The 20035-nt window shown below is 40.5% G+C and overlaps 1 protein-coding gene and 1 non-coding gene across 16 annotated transcripts in view; one reads left to right on the top strand and one right to left on the bottom strand.

The window, feature by feature from the left end:
- The window catches only part of TCF4 (transcription factor 4), a 344623-nt gene that overhangs the window by 154529 nt on the left and 170059 nt on the right, over positions 1–20035 (top strand). For 13 of the 15 annotated variants that reach the window (XM_064480362.1, XM_031441860.2, XM_031441862.2 and 10 more), the window contains one exon: positions 16083–16147. In XM_064480362.1, coding sequence (XP_064336432.1) covers positions 16083–16147 — 65 coding nt within the window. Of the gene's footprint in view, positions 1–16082; positions 16148–17535; positions 17554–17999; positions 18020–20035 lie in introns of those variants that run through there. The other 2 variants (XM_031441866.2, XM_031441865.2) reach the window with 2 other exon arrangements.
- TRNAA-GGC (transfer RNA alanine (anticodon GGC)) lies at positions 1557–1630 on the bottom strand. Its single transcript has one exon. It is a non-coding gene; the product is annotated as a tRNA-Ala (tRNA).

The following is a 20035-nucleotide window of genomic DNA, read 5'->3' as shown; positions in this document are numbered from 1 at the left end:
AGAAGCTCTGGCTTCAATCAAGGAGAATTACTGCCCCGTGACTGAGAATTTTAAAGTAGTTGTTTCGCTAACACATCATAGGTTTTCTTGCAGGTATTGCAACAGAATCAACATTTGTTTGTGGCCAGTGAATCCAGGGCTCCTGGACGTGCTCTCATCCCGTTGTTTCTCATATTTCTCTTGCAAACTTTCCCATTGGTCGGGGTCTGTGGAGAGATTTCAGTGGCTGGCTGGTGGAAATGTTTGAGGGAACATTTGCGTATCAAAGCAGCCTAGATGTTTGCAAAAATGTTTGCTTGAGAGAAAGAAAGAAAAAAAAAAAAGAAGAACCCACTTAGGATTAGGAAGTAACAGCTTTAAACATTTTAAAGCATTTGTGATTTCCCGGAGAATATTATTCATGAGACAAGGCCTAACTGAATCGCCCGGGTCAGGCCAGTATCCGTATTTTTAAAAATCTTGTAAGATAATGACTGTTTTGCTTTAGGCTTAAGAGCTGCACCTAGGTGCGGTATAAAAATTCCCTCCAAATTAAAAGACACAGGTATATCCAGAAAATCATTGTTTATGATTTAGTGAACCTATAAAAAACGATGGAGGAAAAGGGCATCATGCTTTTTCCTCCCTGATACATGTTCCTCCAGAAAACCCAGTTGTACCGCTTTCAGATGATGCTCGGTTCTGCTGGAGTCTGTACCCTTTCTCTTAATGGTGTTCCTTCTCTTTTTTCTTGGTAAAGAGTTTAATGTGGACATCTTGGTGTTCAAATTATTAAAGTTTCAACTGCATTACACTGATGGGTTGGAAGCAGCACATACAAAACTCAGTGCAGGCCAGTTTTTCCTGTTTGCTGACAATGTAGGAGTTGAGTGTTGACAATGACTGTACTTAAAAGCCCCTTGGATCAGGTGTTATTTTACCATCTGGACATTTTAATTAGTAATAAAAATGTGGATCTGGACGCACAGAAATGGGATCAGCAGTACGCGACGGCGCAGTGCGCTCTGTTGGTGTTGAGGTGTGTGTGTCTACATTTGTGTGTGCGTGTGAGTGCACGCATGTGTAAGTGTAACTGTGTGTTGTATATGTGTTCATTCCTCCCAGGAAACCCAAGCATAGGATTCTGGTGCCTTTTTCAAATGGGGCACTATCGCAATTCCAAAAAAATGTGGCTACTTTTCTTGAATAAGAGGTAAAAATATACAATAAATACACTTGCATTCCTAAGTAATACTTACGTGTATCCTTTGAGTGCTCATACTTCCTCATGTAATACATGGTATGGCATGGTAATCAATGCTGACGTTAGAGGTCGGCGTGGGCAAAAGATGTGACTCCAACATTTCATAGCTGTGTGTCCTGAGACAGATAACTTAACCTCTCTGAGTCTCCCTCTCTTTTCACATATAGAATGAAAGCATTGATGATGATAGTTACGATACCTATCTAACAGGATTATGATGAAGCTTACAAGAGCATGCAGGTGAAAGCACTTGATAAAATACAAAGAACTATAACAATCGATTTTTAAAAAATCTTTATTTATCTCCCCTTAATGGAGGCACTGGGGATTGAACCCAGGACCTCGTGCATGCCAAGCACACGCTCTACCACTGAGCTACACCTATCCCACCCCCCAGCAATTGATTTTTGATACAAATTACCTGTCATAACTCATAACTATCTTCATAATTCAATAAATTATCTCATAGTAAAAAAATAAGAGTGATGTAAATATAAGAGTGCATTAACAAATCGGTAACTTTAGGATCACCAGAAAATGTGTACATAATTTTAAACATGAAGCAAAGTGACCCATTTCTGTCTAGTATCTGGATATGCTCTTTGAAATAATGTTATTCTTAATTAAGGCAGAAGCGGGTACGTTTGAGGGAAACAGTGACCCTCTGGAGAGATGGAGAGTGAAAATAGTTTAGGGAAATGAGTCTCCGCGTCTTCTCGTTTGGAAAGATGCATGCGTGCTTCTCTTGATCATTATGAATTTCGTGTTTGCAAACCAGTGTGAATTCTCTAACGATAGTCATTATTGTTTAGAAAAACCTGCCCATTACAGTTTATACACAACACACAGACACACACACACACAAACACACATCATATTATATATAAATTTGCTCAAGAAGGCGTCCTTCCCCAGGAAGTGAGGCTGTTGATAAAATTGCTATTTGACGCTGGACCAGATGAGTTTGGACACTTCGTAGAAAGCTTTTGCAGTTTTTATTACAGGTTCAGTTCTCATCCTGAGAATCCTTCAGAAAGGATTTGTTTTCTTAAACGCATGGTATAATAGAATACTATGGTATAATGATGCGATTTAGGTCCTTTCATTCATTTCATCTTCCTCTCCCTTAATATAATAAATGCATACCTTGATTATAATATAAATTTTATTTACATTATATTGTTTCCAGCAACAAATACTTATTATTAGAGACAACCTGGTTTTAATCAGTGCCTTAGAAAGCTTAGAAGACTATGGAACATGCTATTAGCAGAAGCATGCAGGTTCCTTTCCAGTAAACTGCTAGGAGGAATTAAATTCAGCAGAGGCAGTCTTCAGCAAATTCATTCATTTGATAAATTTTAAGTAAACTACAGAAGAAACAGAAACGTGCCAGTGATGACTGTACAGCTTTTCAGATTTGGGGGACTTGAAAGTGGAAACCAGTTTCATTTAATAATCTGTCAGTTTCATTTAAACATCCCAGTCTAACCACCAGTTTCATTTACATGTATTCTAATCTTGTTGAACAGAGAGGCTCTACATTTTATTTGCTTGGAACTTTTTGAAATGAGGCTACAGGTCCTCCTCTTTGAAACTTCCCTCGATAAAAATGGTCCTGTGTGCCCTCCCCTTTTACAGTTCAGTGCCGACAGTCCTGAGATGAGCAAGACATCGCGGGACTCCTTTGAAATTATCTCATAAAAAATTATCTAATAAAAGGAATTCAATGAAAAATTGACTTGGGGGGAGCACTTAAAATTTAATAAAAAAAAAATAAAGTGATTCAAAGTAAAGTCTGAAGCCAAACTCCTTAATTGCGGTGCATTTGCTTAGTTCTCCTCTTCCAGCGTCGGGCCTGCTCTGATACCATATGGCCCTACCATGGAACATTGAACTTGTCAGATATAATGGATTGCCCTGGAAGCAGATTTTTGCTTTGAGCGTTCGGCTCCTTTCTTGCATTTCACTCTCAGCTCCGGGCTGCAGGATGAAGGATTGTGGTGGAAATGCAGAGAAGAGACACACAGTTGATTCCCCTTAAGAGAGTGACCTATATGCCACGAAATTTTACCCACGTAAGGAGGCATTACCCCCGCCACTGGCCTTAGCAGGCTGCATGTCAGGATCATTTAAATTTGCCTGGACTTAACAGATTGTGTAGACATTTCAGCATTGAGTGCTTAGGAATAATAAAACGTCATCATTTTAACTTATGCAAAAGCGGTGTAGCCACATCGGCCAAAAGACAAGTATTATTTATCATGACCTACATATAACCTGAACCACCTGGTTTGTAGATACTGTAAATTAAGTTCAACTCTCAAATCTACCGAGAATGCTTAAAAAAAAAAAATCACCTGATGAAGATGTTACACGGCTTCATCATTTTTGTTGGGTGAGGGAGGTGAGGTTGAAATAATCATTTAGGGGGATGGACAAGTAGCATTTAATGATCCTACTAAGCTTTCCAACTTGAAACTTAAGTGCTAATAACCTTCTTCTGTTTATTCTAACGTAGCTGAAATTAGAGATTGGCCATCCTTTGGATTATTTAACTTTTATCTGTAAAAGTAAAAAAATATAGTATCTGATGTTGGCTTTAATTTGGTGCTTTCATGGAGTAACTCATATTTTTTTTTTCTTTTCTTTTCAATTGATGATGTTGTCTCTGAAATCACAGGCTCAGAAAGTGCTAGGAGGACTTTGTGGCTTTTGCATCTATAGGAAAACTTCTTTTAAAAGAATAAGCAGTGCCCTTCCCACAGGTGCACGTACACACATCACTGCGAGGTAAAAAACTGGTATGATCTGCTGTAACCCCAAAGCTAATATTGTAATACAGAGACTCAGAATAGGCAACTTACAAGTAATCAGTCAAGCACAAACCAGTGGAAAAATAAGTAACTTATGTATCTCAATTTAACCATAAAGTGGTACATATTTGATTACTCTCGGGTTACAAAAATTAATTAATAGATTTGTATATGACACATGACATTACTCTAAAACTCTCCTTGCAAAGTGTAATTTAATATGCTCACCAAAACGTGTGTTTACATGTTAGAAATTTAATATTTAATTTACTTTTACAAATTTTTGTTTTCTAGATAATTCTTAATACAGATCCATAAAAGCTGCAGTGGCCTTAATATAACCTCTCTTCTGTACAAAGGAGAATTATTTCTTCTTAATGAACAACTTCCCACGAAGCAGTTTAGAAATCTCTGTTAAAGTCAGCATTGATTAATAAAGTGTACTTGCGTCTATTTCTTACTAATTCTAAACTGAGCATATTTGTTTTATTAATGCCACTAATAGGATGATTTTTCCCCCTTTCCTTGTATTCAAATTTTGGTCAAGTTTAGTCCTAAATGAGTTTGGGTGGTGCATGGCCAGAGCCAGCTCTTGTTGGGGCATGTGCGCCCTCTGCTGGCTGCTCGGATTGGAACCGACTGGTGTGTGGGGTTCTTAATTTCTTTTACTTTTCAAGGTTGGGGTTTTTTTTGTTTCTTGTTTTGTTTCTGTATCTTACACAACTAATCAGATATTTGCAGTGATTATAAATTTGTAGGTTAATACTGAGTATGGTGATTAACTTATTTTTATTAGGAAAGGAAGGATTTTTTGGGGGGTATTTTTGGGGAGGTTACTTTTGCTAAATAGCCTCTTGATAGCTCAAATAACATGTAAAGTATATGCCACTCTTGAGTTATTCAGTGGTTGTTTTCATATGACCATTAATCATATTTCCGCTGCTTTTGTAGTTCCTCCTGGCCTGATTACGCTCGAGAATTCTTGTTTGACTAAGTTGGAAATGGACTTAAAAAAATAAATCATTGGAATTTTGCAACATGACTCCTTGTGTGTAGGTAATGCCCCTTAGAGAACTCCGTTAGGCCTGACGGTTTCCACTTGCTTTGTGAAGGAAAATGAGTGTGCATTTGCATGGCAGTGTTTTAGGAAGGCATTTTTGGCTTCCACGCAGTGCAGACCAAATGGCACTGTCCCCCTGGGAGACATTGAGAACCAAAGTTGAAGTGGAACCTTTTTTTGTTTTGTTTTGCTGCTTTTGGTTGTTGTATACAGAGTGTGAGCTGTTTAAGGAGCAAATCACTGATGGTCTCTTTGTTCCCAGGTCTTAGGTCTAAGTCATACAAGGCAGTTCCAGAGGAAACATCTGGCCTCTCCACCATCACGTGGGTGGAGAGCATCCTTGGGTCGTGGTGGTGAAAACAAGGCCTCTGTATAATGAACATGTCTGTAAAATAGCAACCGTTTTTGCTGATAAGTTTTCATCAAATTCTTTATAAAAATTAGTTACGTGTAAGTGATTTCTACGTATCTCTGAAACGACTTGGTTGAATCAATTCAGTGATTGTTCTGTGCTGAAGACACTTTGGCTTTTTACAGTTCTTTTGTCTTTGCAAATTTCTCCAGTTTGTAGGCAAATTCCATCAAAAACTCCCTAGCCACCATCCCTAATGTAGAATGCTCCAAGAACGTAAAGGAGCGAGGGCATGTCATCTCGGTTTTCCCCAGTTTTCCATCTTTCCAATTTCGGGTACTAGTTACCTTCAAATTTGCTTAGCATAAATCATGTGAGTTTTTATTTACCTTGATTTATTTAACATTTTCAAATAGCTGCAAACCGCGTTCTAACAGATACCCAGGTCCCGCTAAGTCTGCTTTAATGACAACCTGCTGTGGAGTCTCAAATGTGCATCTTTCCTGTTGTCACCTGTTGCCATGCTGAGTTCTGTTAGGTGCTCTCTGTGCTTTTATCTGCATCATACCCCTTACGATGTCATTATTGGCCACTTCACTCATCTAAACTCTTAACTCTTGAGAATAATGTCCATCGTTGACTTAACCATCAGCCTTCACGTGGCAGGTACGCGTAGGTACCCGACAAATATTTATTTCCCTATGCCGTGTTGTTTGGACCTCTCTCACGACTGTTCAGAGGATTATTTTTACACATTTCAGAACTGAAAATCGTTGTCTGTAAACATCTATTTCCCGCGATGTATTTTGTTTTCTTGCATGTTTTTGACGGGACGCGGGGACTGCTCTGACTAACCCCCTTTCCTCCGCCTTCCTCCGCTCTTTCTTCTCCCTCATCACCCTTTCCTCTGCCTCTCCTCTTCCTTCCCGTGTCCCCCGCCTTCCTCTCTTGACTTAGTCATGCTCGTGTATTCGGAAATTGGGAGGCTTTTCTTAAACAGTAGTTTATGTACTTTTTTCTGTGAACCATCACCTTCCTTTAACAGGGAAGCTGGACTCTGGGTCGTTTGGTCCTGTTTCCCTCCCAGCTTGGCTGTCATGGGGCCATTCTTTTCAAATTGATCTTGATGTGCGAGCTCAGTGCAGCCTTCCTACTCTTTGTCTGCTCTCTGAGTGCCTGGAATTGTATTTGGAATTGTGGGTTATTTCACCCCAACTTCTTAGTACTCTATATTTAGGGAATATGGACCCTGTGGAGTCTAAGACTAGGGATGTGGTCATCTAATATGTTACAGATACATATATAAGTGACGCTTGGATTATCCTCTGGGGTTAAAAATGTTACTTATATACATATGTATATATATGTAAGTGTAATGCTGTGTTATACATATGTATAAACTATATTTAAAATATCCATGCAATCCCCATCCCCTTTATATTTTTGTGCATTCTTGGGTTTCTTTGCGTGTGATTTCTTTAACAAATGATAAAGGTTATATTCTAATTGTTAGTTGTGAGCTCAGCTTGAAAACCAGGGCCATTGCCTACATGCCATGGCGCTAAAGTATGTGATTTTCCTATGTAGACATTCTATCATGAACTTAATGCTAAAACTTTTTTATGTTTTCTGTTTCTTTGTACCTAGTTCAGAGTTTGGTCATTTTTTATTTTTTACATTTAATGTTAGTAAGACCCTGTTAGAACATCAGTGTAATGGGCAGCACATAATTTATTGCTAGAAGTAATTTATGTGGTGATTTTCTTGAAATTTGCTGATAAATTCCAAATAATTGAGCCAGGCAACGAAGTCTTACTCATAGGATATTGTCTCCGCTACAGCTGGCCAGAAATGTACTAGATTTTCTCCAGAGGAATCATAGGATCAGATCCTCTCCCCCAGCGTGGACTTGTAATGCTTTCGGGAGAGCATGGGGAATACATGGACGAAAGGGCCCTTTTAGGTTAACAGGCTAAGCCAGGTTCACGAGACGTTGATCCTGGAGTCTAAAGTGACCTCTGTCTTGGAGTAGAAACAGGGAAGAGACACTTTCGGAGCAGTGGCCAGTGGGGCTGATACAAGAGGCTTGTCCTTCCACCTCCAGGACACTTATGTCTTGGAATTCTGTTGTTTATTCTGGTCATCTACTGGGTAACGTGAGATGAATTTCTTTAAAACAACCAGTCTTCATTAGTGGAGGTGAACAAATGCGAAGCCCTAGTTCACTGTCAGAAAAAGATTTCTCTAACCCACAAAACGTAACTATCTGAAAGGGTCTTGGAGATCAACACCTGTTTGCTCTTGAAAAATTCAGCTCAGTAGGTTGGATTTTGGGTCATAATTGATTTTTTTGTTGTTGTGATCTACCAGGTTAGCAGGTCTGTTGGAGTTTCATCTGATCAGTAACCTTAAAGGCTAAACCTGTTCACTTAAATCAGTTATTCCTATCCCTGGCTTTTTGGACTAACCAGTGGAATTGTAGTTTGAAAAATAGAGATTCCAGACCCCACTCCACTGAATGCAGGTACCCTGGGGTAGAGAACCCAGGACTCTGTTTTAAGAAAAGTTTTGCTAAGGATTCTCATGATCAACAGGGTTTCTGAGTCTTGGAATTGAATTTGGGCGGATAGCTTTTCTCCACACCCATCCTGTGTCTTCCTTGCCTCCTAAGGACACAGCAAAAAATATTTCACTTCTGCTGGCTTTTAATACCTTTATTGTGTGTTGCAACATTGACTTTTTTTCATTTTTAGAAAATGAAAAATGGTCACATTTCTTCAAATGAAAAAACAGAAGATTTCACATGCATGTGTTGTTTCTCCAGAAGCCCCACAAGTCCTTAACTGCCCTGGCTAAACCCAAACACCATGGACACAAATTGCAATAAAAAATACACAATAGGGCAGGCAGAACTGGTGAGGTCTTATTCACATAAAGCCAGTGGTAAGTTACTCAGCAGGAGTAAGTTGAGCGATCTCGGGGTTGCCCTGAGTCCTTCAGGTCGTCTAGGGGACCCTTGTACAAATTGCTGATTCAGAAAATCATTACTCTGGTGGCTCAAGGGGCACTTTAGTGGCCTTAGAGAGTTATTTGACACACCTCCCCAGACAGCGAAGTTATCCCATGATTATGTTGATTAATTGCACACTCTGTGGAATTAGTGTTATTTTCCACGAAAGGTTTTCCTGCATTGGGAAAAGAAGGCACAAACCTCGTGTGCTGTAATGCGCGCTTCGCCTGAGCGTGACGCCGAGGGAAGGGACTATTTTGGCTGTCGTTGTCTAGGGCAGGCACGAAGGATCGAAGGCAGCACTTTGATTTTGCATCGAGAAGGTGAGTTTTGGTGTCCCGGAGGATGGTCATCCAAAATGTTGACCAGTTCTTGCATTTCCATCCATCCAAGGCCTCCAGAACGCCTCTTTGACTTAACGCGCGTTGAGTTGACAGTCTTTGAGGAGAGGATTGTGTTACACAGTGAGAAAAAGACAAACGGCATAGTCTCTGTTGCCACAGTAGATACTGAGAATACATCTGGAGCGCTCCAGGAAGAGAAGGCTTGTTGTACAAACAGGCTTTGGTACAGAAATTGGTAGTTGATGTTCTAGCTTTGTCTGTGTAACTTCTTTTGTTTGTGCTAAGCAGGTTACCCTTTCTTAATTTTAGTGACCTCATCTATACAAATAGGGGTTAAAATGCCCACCTAAGGAATCCTTAGGGCCTGGTTGTCTTAAATAATGTAAGTTAAGTTACTCTGCCTACTATATAGTGCTTTACAAATGTGAGAGCTTTGGGGAGAATTGAATATAGATTATGAACACGGTTCAGAATCCCCCTAAATAAAGACTTTTGGTGATGCCTCGAGATACTCTTGAGTATGTCTGGGATTTGGGTACACCCACTGTTTTGAAGGTAGTGTGGTGTCTAGACGAGATGAGGTGAATCAGTGACAAAAAGCAGCCAAGACCCTAGTTTTCCGGGGTCAGAGCTCTAGGTCATTACTGGGCGCTCTATTTTAATAACTTAAGAATGTCAGTGAAAGAGAAGACTGAAGCTAGTCTTTCCTGGGAAAATGACTCTCCCCCTGCTTCCCATCATCCTCTGCTGCAAACTATGTGCCTAATCACTTTTCCCCCGAATTTGCTTTCTGTTCTCAGTTTACGAAGAAGGGGAGGAAGAGAATTTTCTAGGTTGTGGAATGACTGTTTTATATGCTGGAATTGAGTTGTAATTCTTTTGGCATGGAATTTATTAAATTTGAAATTTTTAAATGCCTCCTGGTACAGTAAAAATCTGCAGGAGAGAACCAATGCTGTTCTCTGAATTTTAGAAATCAGAAGAATAATGTCAGCTTCTGATTTCTTGCAAACCCAGACTCTTACCTCTGAGCTAGGATCAGGGAGAATTAAATTGGACCAGCTAGGCAGAACGACAAAGGTGTGTCTGCATGGAAACATCACGACCAGTCAAAAATGTTTTTAGGTCAATTAAAATAAAATGCAATTCAATTTTTAAACTTACATTATTTATTTGTTGGAAAATTGCAAACATATGTTAACCTAATGTACTCTTTTACATGTTAAGTTTTTTGTAATAGTAATTTCTAAAATTCCTCAGGACTTGTTCAGTAGGCAAAGAGAGGCGGGCAGGTATGTGTATTCAAGTAAATTTAGGAAAGTTATATTAAAGGAAATTAAATGTCTACACTGCAGGACTTCTCAGAGCTTTAACATGCTAAGATACAATGTAAATTTGTGGGAGGAGGGATATAGGTAGCTTGTAACATGTGTTTGCTTTTTTAATTAGCCTCCCCTTGGTTTTTTTCGGAGTCTATTGTGGGGTTACTATTCCACAGAAGAGGCTTGTAAGCAGTGCCGTGTTGTCCTATAATGTTTTTTATTTTCACTCTTCTCTGTGCATTAATACGAACGCGTGTTCTTCACATATGGAATGTGTAGAGATGCAGTTTGCTGCCATGTTTTTGTTGATCTGTTGCTTCCGGTGAACCTGGAGATGGTCGCAGTGCACTGTGCAACGTCACAGGTTCTGGTGTCAATCATTTGCACAGCTCTAAAGTACCTAGAGACCTTTTAGAATAAAACGCCATGTAAATGTAAATCATCACCACCTCTAAGACACTTTCATTAATTTCATATCAAATTCATGAGTCTTTTGAGCTCTGGGATTTGAGTCTTCAGTATTGGGCTTCTCACTTACTTGTAGATTTTTTTTTTCCCCCAGAGTTTAAATCCCTGCAGCACAGAATAGAGCTAAGAGCCCGGCCTGTGTGATCAAACTGCCTGGGTTTGAGTCCTGGCTTTAACACTTACTGACTTTGTGACCTTGGGCAATGTACTGTATCTCAGTTTTCACATCTGTAAAATGGTGTTTATATTACCTGTTGTGTGGACTGAATAAATCAGTCTACTAAAGCCCTTTGCACAGTGGGTAAGACAGGAAAGGACTCAGGTATTCTCATGTGGGCAAGGGAGAAAAAGGCGTGGAAAAGAACCGTGAATAATAACCTCATGTGTATTTTCAAAACCTCTATTCCAGTTATTGTTTAATGAAAAATACTCTTTTTCAATATGCCAAAAAAAATTAATAGGGTAACCAGGGATGGGTTGGGGTTGGGGACAGGGACGGAGATTTACTCTGATTCATACGTGACTGTGATGAGTTCCTCAGTCTCGTGGCAGGAACAGAAGGCTTGTTCTTCAGTTCCAGAATGAGGATTGACAATGGAACAGCCTTGCTCAGTACTTTCCTGCAGCATCAGATTAATTTTTATCAAGGTTTCTCATAGGATGATATGTTCCACTGTAGAGGCACATCTTTTCCAGTGGTGAGTGAAGTACCTACCACTTGTATGTAATGTTAAAAGTGGGCCTTTGAAGAATGAAAGGCTAGAAACCCACCCCTGACCTTGTTATCCTGCTGGTCAACCACCACTGGGCTGGATCATCTATGTCACAGCTTATCTCCAGGAATCATTGTGGATCAGTTGTTCTTGTCTGTCTCTCATTCTTTCCAAGTGGATTGGAACTGTCCAGGTGTAGTAACCTACTGAAGGTGACACTTCTTAGGTGTATCTCTGTGAATGAATGAACTTCGAGGCCATTCTTTCCTTCATGTAACATTTTCATTCTCATCCAGTTCCCATGGCATTCCCTTACAACAGGATACTATGGATATGTTGGAAATAAAATTAGAAGTCAAATGGAAAATTATGTAAGACTTTAAAGTGTTAAATTTAGAATTATAGAGACATTGGTTCATCATACTGCCCTCAAAAAGTAAAAACATTTTTCCTTATCCTCCTTGGGGCAGCAAAATGAAGAATGGTTGAATAAATCAGCAAAAGGATTGGCCTTTAAAATAACTGGAAGTAGCTTACATTTTCTGCTCAGATTGAGTTTTTCAAGGGCAACAGGAGAAACAAGTGACTCCTTTATTGACTGCCAATTGGTGCCATTTTTTAATAATCAAATTTAAATATAGCGGGTTTTTTTCCCTTTTTTTTTTTTTTTTTTTTTTTTTAAGCAGCTGATGGGTTCAATTTGGACAAAACACATGTTGACTTTCCGGATTGCTTGCTCCCTGTAGATGCCGACTTGCTCTGGAGAAGGGGCTGCGTGTTGATCTCCTTTGTCTCTGGAAGGGTTGATTGACGGATGTTGTGTCTGCTCATTTACAGCGTTTTCCTGGTTTCATTTAAAAAATTGTGACATAGCATTACACGATCCTTGTATACATCATTTCTGCAGAAGAAAGTTGTTTAGCCAATATGTCGACTTAGTTTATGAAATCCTCTCTTGTCGCTTTCATTCAGCCTTCAGTGTCCCCCCACTAGGTCACGTTATTCGTTGCATGCACGGCAGATCGTCACCAGCAGCAAAATTTAACATTTGGTCCTTTTAGGTATAAAAATGAATCAAATGCTTGACAAGATTTGTTTCTGGTATGGATTTCAGAGTTGTCCCCCCACCCTCTTGGTGGGCATACGACAAATGTTACTAATGGGTACTTTTACTTTTTAAAATATGGACAACAGTACTCCATGCAGTAAAAGACTTGAGCGATTAATGCTACCCTTATGCCTCTTTGGAGTAGTTTTAGCCATGGGGCTTGGCACGGCCACCGTTGTCTTTGTGCCAAAAAATATCCGCAGCGGCTGTGGTGTTCCAGTACCGGAGGGTTGTCTCGAAAATTCCGCAGTGATCGCGCCGGTTTGTTCATCACAGCTATCTCTTTTAAATATTGGGGCAAACAGCATCTTTAGCTCTTTCAAAGCTCTGTTGTGGTTGTGGGGATGGGGGGAGAAGAATGGAGGAAAGAAGCTGTCCGCGCCAGCCAGTGGGTCTAAGTGACAAAAACCCACGCCTGACGTAGAGTAAACACATGTCTTTGGGAGCTTTTGTGTTTGAGAGCACAGATAGTGACTTAAGAATCCTACTTAAACATGCTATCAGGGCTCTTGAAAATTTTATTATCTGAAACAAATGTTCCTGTGCATTTTAAGCAGAAGATCGACATCAAGACCATAGCTAATTTTCAATGGACAATTTACACAAAAGATCTATATGTTTTTTTTCCCCCTGGAAACTGAGGTGTCATTGTAAAATGGCTGCTTTTTGGTCATTAGGAAATTAGAGGAATAGATACATTTGAGAAGGTGCTTGGGTTTATCCACAGTCCCTGATTATTTTGCTCCCAAACAAGGGTTTGGACTCTGAGGACAGATTTATAGTTGAATTTGGGAACAAAAAGATGTAATAAAGTTAAAGGCTTACACTATCAGAATGAGACGCATTCACTGATGATCTCTGGAGCAATCTATTTGATGGTAAAAGTGGATGTTACAGATGAAATCTTTACAAGGAGCATAATCCTTAAAAAAAAAAAAAGGAAAAAAAAAAAAGTGCACCTCCCAGCCTCCTGCTGGCTGCGCTGCCTCTTTGGTACCTCGCAGACTTCGACAGAGTCCTGGACGGGTGCCCATTGATGTCATGGAAACACTCAAATTACTGAGAATGATTCAAGTCTATGCTGGTCTCTTATCCTCCCCCACACAAACAGGAGTAGATTTTTAACCCTGACAACTTGTAATTTGCAGTGGGTTTATTTTTGTATCTGGATAAATATTTTTTAACAAGCAAAATTAAGATTAAGCAGTCTGTATCTGATATGATAGTAAAGAATGCTGCGTCCATGTAGCCAAGAGGACCTGGGGGACGCTGTGCAGCATGAATTCATATTCTGCTCGCCTCCCTCCCCTCCTCTCCTTTCCTAGCCCCTGTTCTTTCCAGTCCACTCTCTTTCCTCTCTCTCCTGTTTATTATTATTCATATTTATTCTCTTTCTCTCACTCACTCATATGCTTGCTATTTGCACTGACCCCTTCTAATTTTAAAATAATGAAAGGAATCGACCTAACTTTATATATACATAAATGGTGACATACATACATATATATATGTAAATGAACTGAGACAAATCCTGGTAGGAAAATTCATCTCTCCAGGTCTATGTGCTGGAGTCGAGTTGGGAAATGATGCCAGGTGGTGAAGTTCTAGAGGGGGTACCTTCAGTAACTCCTTCTAGAGAGAGAAATGGGTAGCCTTTCTTCCTTCAAACTGTATTTCACAATCCAATTTTTAGAAATTACCAAAAACAGGACACTAGATGTTCAACTTCCTAGGAAGTCAGAGTAAATTTGACCTTATCTATCTGTCTTTCTATCTGTTTGTTTGTCTGCCTTTCTCCTTCCTTCTCTGTCTGCCTTTCAGCTTGTTAAACAGGTGAGTATTATGTCAAAGGGAATTATGTCATGGTTGTATTGAAGCTTTTTAGATGCAAGAGCTTAAGGAAGGATATACATCATTTGATTGCTTGTAAAGATCGAGCTTTTTTTGGTTAGTATTTGTGAAAAGAAGTTAAAGGGTACAAGTAGCTTTCATCTGACTTACACAGAAGAGTAAATTTGTCTTTTTGACCATGTATACTTCGGAAACAGGCGAATACATCTTTTCTTTAATGCAAAATCCTCATACAATGAAAGTTACTCTCTTGGACCTCCCACGACTGACAGTATGTGAGATGGTGTCCTGTTTTGTTGGAATTGAAACTGATAATGGATTTTCTACTTTACACTAAACACTGTACCAGAAGTTGGTGGTGTGTGTGGGGTGGGATGTTTTCCCAAGTTTGAGATTCATTGAAGTCAGTGGAAAAGTTAATGCTGGGGGGAGAGGCTTAATTTTAAGACCCAGTTTTGGCTTTCTTTGGAAATCATCTTCCATTTTATGTATGTAGCGACTTCCATGCAAGGTGCACCTTTGGCCAGGTTGTAAGGTTTCTCGAAGATACGTTGTTTCTGTGGTGCCAGGAAGACGTACTCTACACGTCATTGGACTAAAAGATGAAAATGAACACTGCTACTTCTAACATTTGCGCTAACTTGAGTTGAGGGGGAGAGACTTGGGCTTCGTAAGCTTAGAAAGATCCATTCAGCCCCTCAAAATACTAGATTTGAATTTTCCCATTGGGAAAAAGTATAGTGTTGTCATTGGTGTAAAAGACAACGTACCTTAAGCTCTAGCCATGAAGGAAAAACGTATCCTTCAGTCCTGAGTAGGGTGAGGCTTGTGTTCTGGGCACATGGGCAGCACGGGCCCTTTTTAATGTCCTTGTGTGGACTGTTTTCCATAACAACTCGTTGTGTCTCACTAGGTACATTCTCCTGCTCAGCTCTCTTGCCATGTGGTTTCATTGTCTCCCTTGTGAGTTATTAAGGCTAAACATACTTTTAAAAGAACCAAATGGGCATCCTTGATTTTTATCCTTAGACATGGCCAGATAGCATCTGAGCCTTTATACCGAACAGTCTACAGATTAAAAAAGTGGGTGGTTAGAATTGGAACAAGACATTGACGTTCCATTGTCCCTTGCTCTGCTGGGTCTACTGGTAGAACCCGAAGTTGGGTCGGCGTGGGCAGTTTTTTGAAAGCCCTCTCTCCCCCACGTAAACTCCATCATCATCGTGATCATGATGGGCCTTACTCCTGGGAAAAGGAGTTTAAATGAGAGCGGGGGTGGGGGGAGAGCGAGAGAGAGACCTAGAAATTTGAATAGTTTCTTTGCTTTATTCACCATCTGGAGAGCCCTGATTGATTAGCTTTGGCCCCACCATTAAGTGTCAATATAATCAATGGGAATGACTAGGCTAGGGTCATTACATAGATAATTTGCCTGCTGTGTAAATAAAAATGAAATTGTTTAAATTTTGTGAGAGAAAAAGATTGCGAAAATAAGGAATGACAATTTGTTTGTTAGAGAAAGTGGAGGCCATTGGAATGACAGTTTTTGGAAGTGTGGAGCAGTTTGGCTAAGAATAGGAATGAAGGATATTTTTTTTCCAGTTTATCATAGCCAGAGTGAGGAAGTGTTATTGCCTCTCTTGCTTGCAGACATTGCCAGTCGTGCCTACTTTACGTATGTAAACATCGGGGAAGAGAAGTAGATGTCTGTTACCTGGAGGAGTTTTTTTGTTTTTTGTTTTTTTTAAAGGAAAAATACAATTTACACTTTTTTTGTTGTTGTTTCTCTTGGCAGGTAAAACAGAAAGGGGCTCATACTCATCTTATGGGAGAGAATCAAATTTACAGGGTTGCCACCAGGTAAGTGAGAATCTCGTTTTGGGGAAGGGTTGAGAGAACTGACCTGGTAAATCCGTTTGTTTTGTAAATTAGATGCTGCATTGTAGACTGTGGCATGAATGGACTGGGAGTCTGCCGGTGCCTGTCTCTTTTAAAAAGTAATGAAATAACCCAGAGCATGGAAGTAATAGACACCTTATCGTATCAGAACTGCACTCCCTGGCTTGTTGTTGTATTTTTAATCCGTCAGCCGGTACCAGTGGCACTGTTTGCAAACCGGCGATGCCAGGTAAAGCGGTTCTATCAAAAGAGTTTATTTGCAATTAAGAACTTAAGAATTTCTTAACGCTGGAAATGCTTCGTGCAGCCATGTGTCAGATCCTGGGTTCGGGTGGCCACTGCCCTAAATTATAGTTTTCATAGGGGCTGTATGATGTTGTGTGAAAACAGGGTTGTACTGAGGGATAAAAATGTCTGTGAAAATATGATTTGTTGTCCCTTTTTGTTTCTGAATTGTTTTTGGCTGGAAGTCAAGTCCAGCAGGCTAACAGCAAAGCCGTCTCAAGGGAAGCATGCGTGAGCTAGAAAAATAAGAGTACTTTAATTAAATAATAAAATGCCAGTGTCACACGAAGGTATAGCATGTGTGTGCGTGTCTCTGGGCACTCTGCATTTGCATACTTCAACTCTTCAGAGAAAGCCCAGTTCTGAAAATACTATCAATAGCCAAAAGTGTAAGCTTTGTTTCAAGACAATTGAGTTTTTTTTTATGGACGCTTTCTTTTAAATTTCAGCATCAGTAGTCATCACATGTTTAAAATCTTTTTTTTTTCCCCTTTAAGATGTAGACTTTCTTTTTATAAGTGCCTTGGTTTCTTCCTCTGGAAAACTCTTGATAGAATTTAATAATCCTCTTTCAGATTCAAAGCCTTCCCGTGTTGTAGTGTTCACCCCAACAGAATGTGAGTTCTTTTTGTGCTGGAAAGGGGATGCTTGCTGTCTGGAACCCTCTCACCCTCCCATTTTCTTCAGTGATATGGGGGGAGAAAAAAAGATCCATTTTGATTTTTGTAAACAACATGTGTAATGGATCCTGAAAAATGTAAGCGAACAGTTTTAGTAAAGAAATAGAGCCCGTGGGGGACGTTTCCTTTAAGTGTCAGTCACGTTATCTTGAAAGGTGGAATTCTGGCGGAGTTGTGCTTGGTCCCCCCCCCCCGGGTATATTTGCATTTTGAAAGTTTACTTCTTTGGCCCAGCCACCCATGCAGTCATATTCGGCATCTGAGAGATTTGTTGTGATGAGGTGAACGGGGCTGGGTTCAGAGCTCCTGCTGCAGAGCACAGTTTACGGCAGTTTGCTTGGAAAGAATTCCGCAGGAAAGAAATTTACAGCCCTTGCAGCGCAACGGAAACATCTTTGGAATGTGAGTGCAAATGTTTGGGGTAGCTGCTGGCTCGGGCAGCCAGCCTCGGAGTGCGGGTCTCTGGTATAAAGCTCTCAACTCTGGCCTGTTCCTGTGGATCTGGCTGCTGAGGGTCAAGGCACAGGTCTTTCGAGTTTGGGGGGCGAAGAAAGTTGACAACGTCCTTCCCTTTCGCAGATGGTCATGGCAGAGGTGTCTGTTTTCGCTGGGCCTGTTTTTCTGGTCAATGAGAGAATAGGCTTCCTCGCCCCTGTGTCCTTTCTTCCTGATAGGAATTGGCGTGATTCCTCACAGACACAAAGATTTCCTCTGCTGAGTAAACGCCGGGCCCCTTGACTTGTGAGAGCGTCACCCAGATGGTGTGAGTCTGTCAGTGCGTGTGCAGGGGCGCAGACCCTCCCTCGGTGCGTGGGAAATACTTCCCTCGGGTGCAACTGAAGTTAACCTTTTTGGGGGCAGACACCAGGTGAGAAGTGGACCGGGGCAGAGGGTGGAGGAGAGGTGGACGGACTGGCATGTGATGGCTGCATTTCTGGGCCTCGGGGATGTCTCGTTTTGAGACATTCAGGTCCAGGACAAGTAGGTTGTGTACGGCTGCATGCGCTTTTCTTGAAAAGTCTTCATCACAGAGCTGTGGAGCGTGGCGATCCTTTCATTCTTATTTCTGCTTCATGGTTGTGAGTCTTGCAAGTCCGGACTCTCTCTTTGCTGAGCCTGGGCTCAGCAGTGTCTGTAAACGGTGGGATCTCTTCAGGAGAAAGCAAAGAGCACAATTTTGGAAATTCCCCGATCGAGGAAATCAGGGCTGGAGAGGAAAAGGGGGCATATTCTGAATTTCTGCTCTCGGTGAAATTCGAGACTGGAACAGACCATAGAGTCTCATTCCAGTGAATGAGTTTCTCTTGTGCCGAATTGTTTTTTGAATCCCTGTCTCCAGCACCAGCTATGCAAACCAAAGAGAAAGGCAGAGTGTCGGTATCTTGGGCTTCAAGTCTAAATAGCAGATCACAGCTGAAATAATTCCCCACTGTGTGGCGAGGTGAGTGACTCACAGAGGGGGAGCTTTTGGTTTTCTCCTGTTTACTACCTTGTAGAGATGCCGGGTGGGAAGCCTTTAGAGGATATGCCTTAAGGAGCTCCAAAAACTGCTTTATGGTGCCGTAACAATGTATCCTGTGGACTTACAGGGATGATCACTGTTACAATGTCAACTTGCTTCTGCAGTGCCAGAAGCCTTTTGTTCCCTGTAGAGAAAAAGGATCGTAAGCAACAGGTAGCCAAATGCTACCCAGAGAAATGCATTATTATTGTGAAATGTTTGTAACTTCAAAATGCGTCAAATTAAAAAAATATATATACATCTGTTACCTGTCTCTGGAGGATTTACCACTGATAGTGATAGGCGTGGGACTTTTAAAAAGTGGGTATTTTAGCCGAAAAACAAAAGCTGGCAGGTTCTTTATTATCCATTAAGTTGTTTTCATTAAAACTAGTAACGGGTCAATATGAATTCATTAATGCATTTCCATGTAAAATTGTCAGAAATGAACACGGTGACCTTTTCAGTCTTTTGAAATTGTGTAAAAAACAAACCAATAGAAACCAAAGCGGCCAAACGGACTTTTTAATGCTCTCACTAAATATGGCAAAACTAATTTAAATCAAATTGGGGTACGGAAATCACACCCAGGCTTAAAAATGTTCTTGCCAAATTGCAGCCTCATACTATTTTTTTTTTAACTGGCGGAGAAAATAAAATTTATAATGGAAAGTCTGACAGAAATGAAAATGAGCGGAAATAAAGTTTCTCGCAGGATAGAACAACCTTAATATGATAACCCATAGCTAATACCTAATGGGCATCTCTGACCATGACAAAGGAGAACAGTATCTGTTGCCTTTGGCCTCTTTGCTGCTTTGAATAGGATGTTTGGTGATTGCAAACTTTTTTCCCCCCCTTAATCTTACCAAGATCTTCTGTTTTTGAATGAGGTAGTGATGTCAACACAAATGCTTGTTATTAAGGCTGAAGTTTTCCCCTTAAATGGAAGTTCAACATTGGTGATCAGGAAGGATTTGTCTTTTCTTTCTGGGAGCTAGCCCAGGTCTAAAGCAGTGGCTTCATTAGTGTCTCCTGGGCAAGCGTGTGTGTGTGTGTGTGTGTGTGTGTGTGTGTGTGTGATGTATGGAAAGCTGGGCCCTATCCCAGGGTTGCCGCTGACCTTGAAAACGCCTTTAGATTTCTTGCCTTAATTTGATTATTCAAGACATGGGAGTACATGGTATATGTACTTCGTGTAAAAGGCAGTGGAAATTAGTGATATTCTGAAAATCAGTAAGATGCCTTGAAATCTGTATACAAAATTCCACAACTGAATATCCCAGCGCATATCTTGTTTTCTCTAGTGAAGTCTAAGTCTCTAACCTTATCCACATTCTTTTTCTTTCTCAGCAAGTCATCAAACAGCAGGGATATGCTGAT

The sequence above is a fragment of the Camelus dromedarius genome, chromosome 28 (genome assembly GCF_036321535.1).
Source record: "Camelus dromedarius isolate mCamDro1 chromosome 28, mCamDro1.pat, whole genome shotgun sequence".
NCBI lineage: Eukaryota > Metazoa > Chordata > Mammalia > Artiodactyla > Camelidae > Camelus > Camelus dromedarius.
Note: the sequence above shows the minus strand (reverse complement) of the source record. Positions and strands in the feature narration are given on the sequence as shown.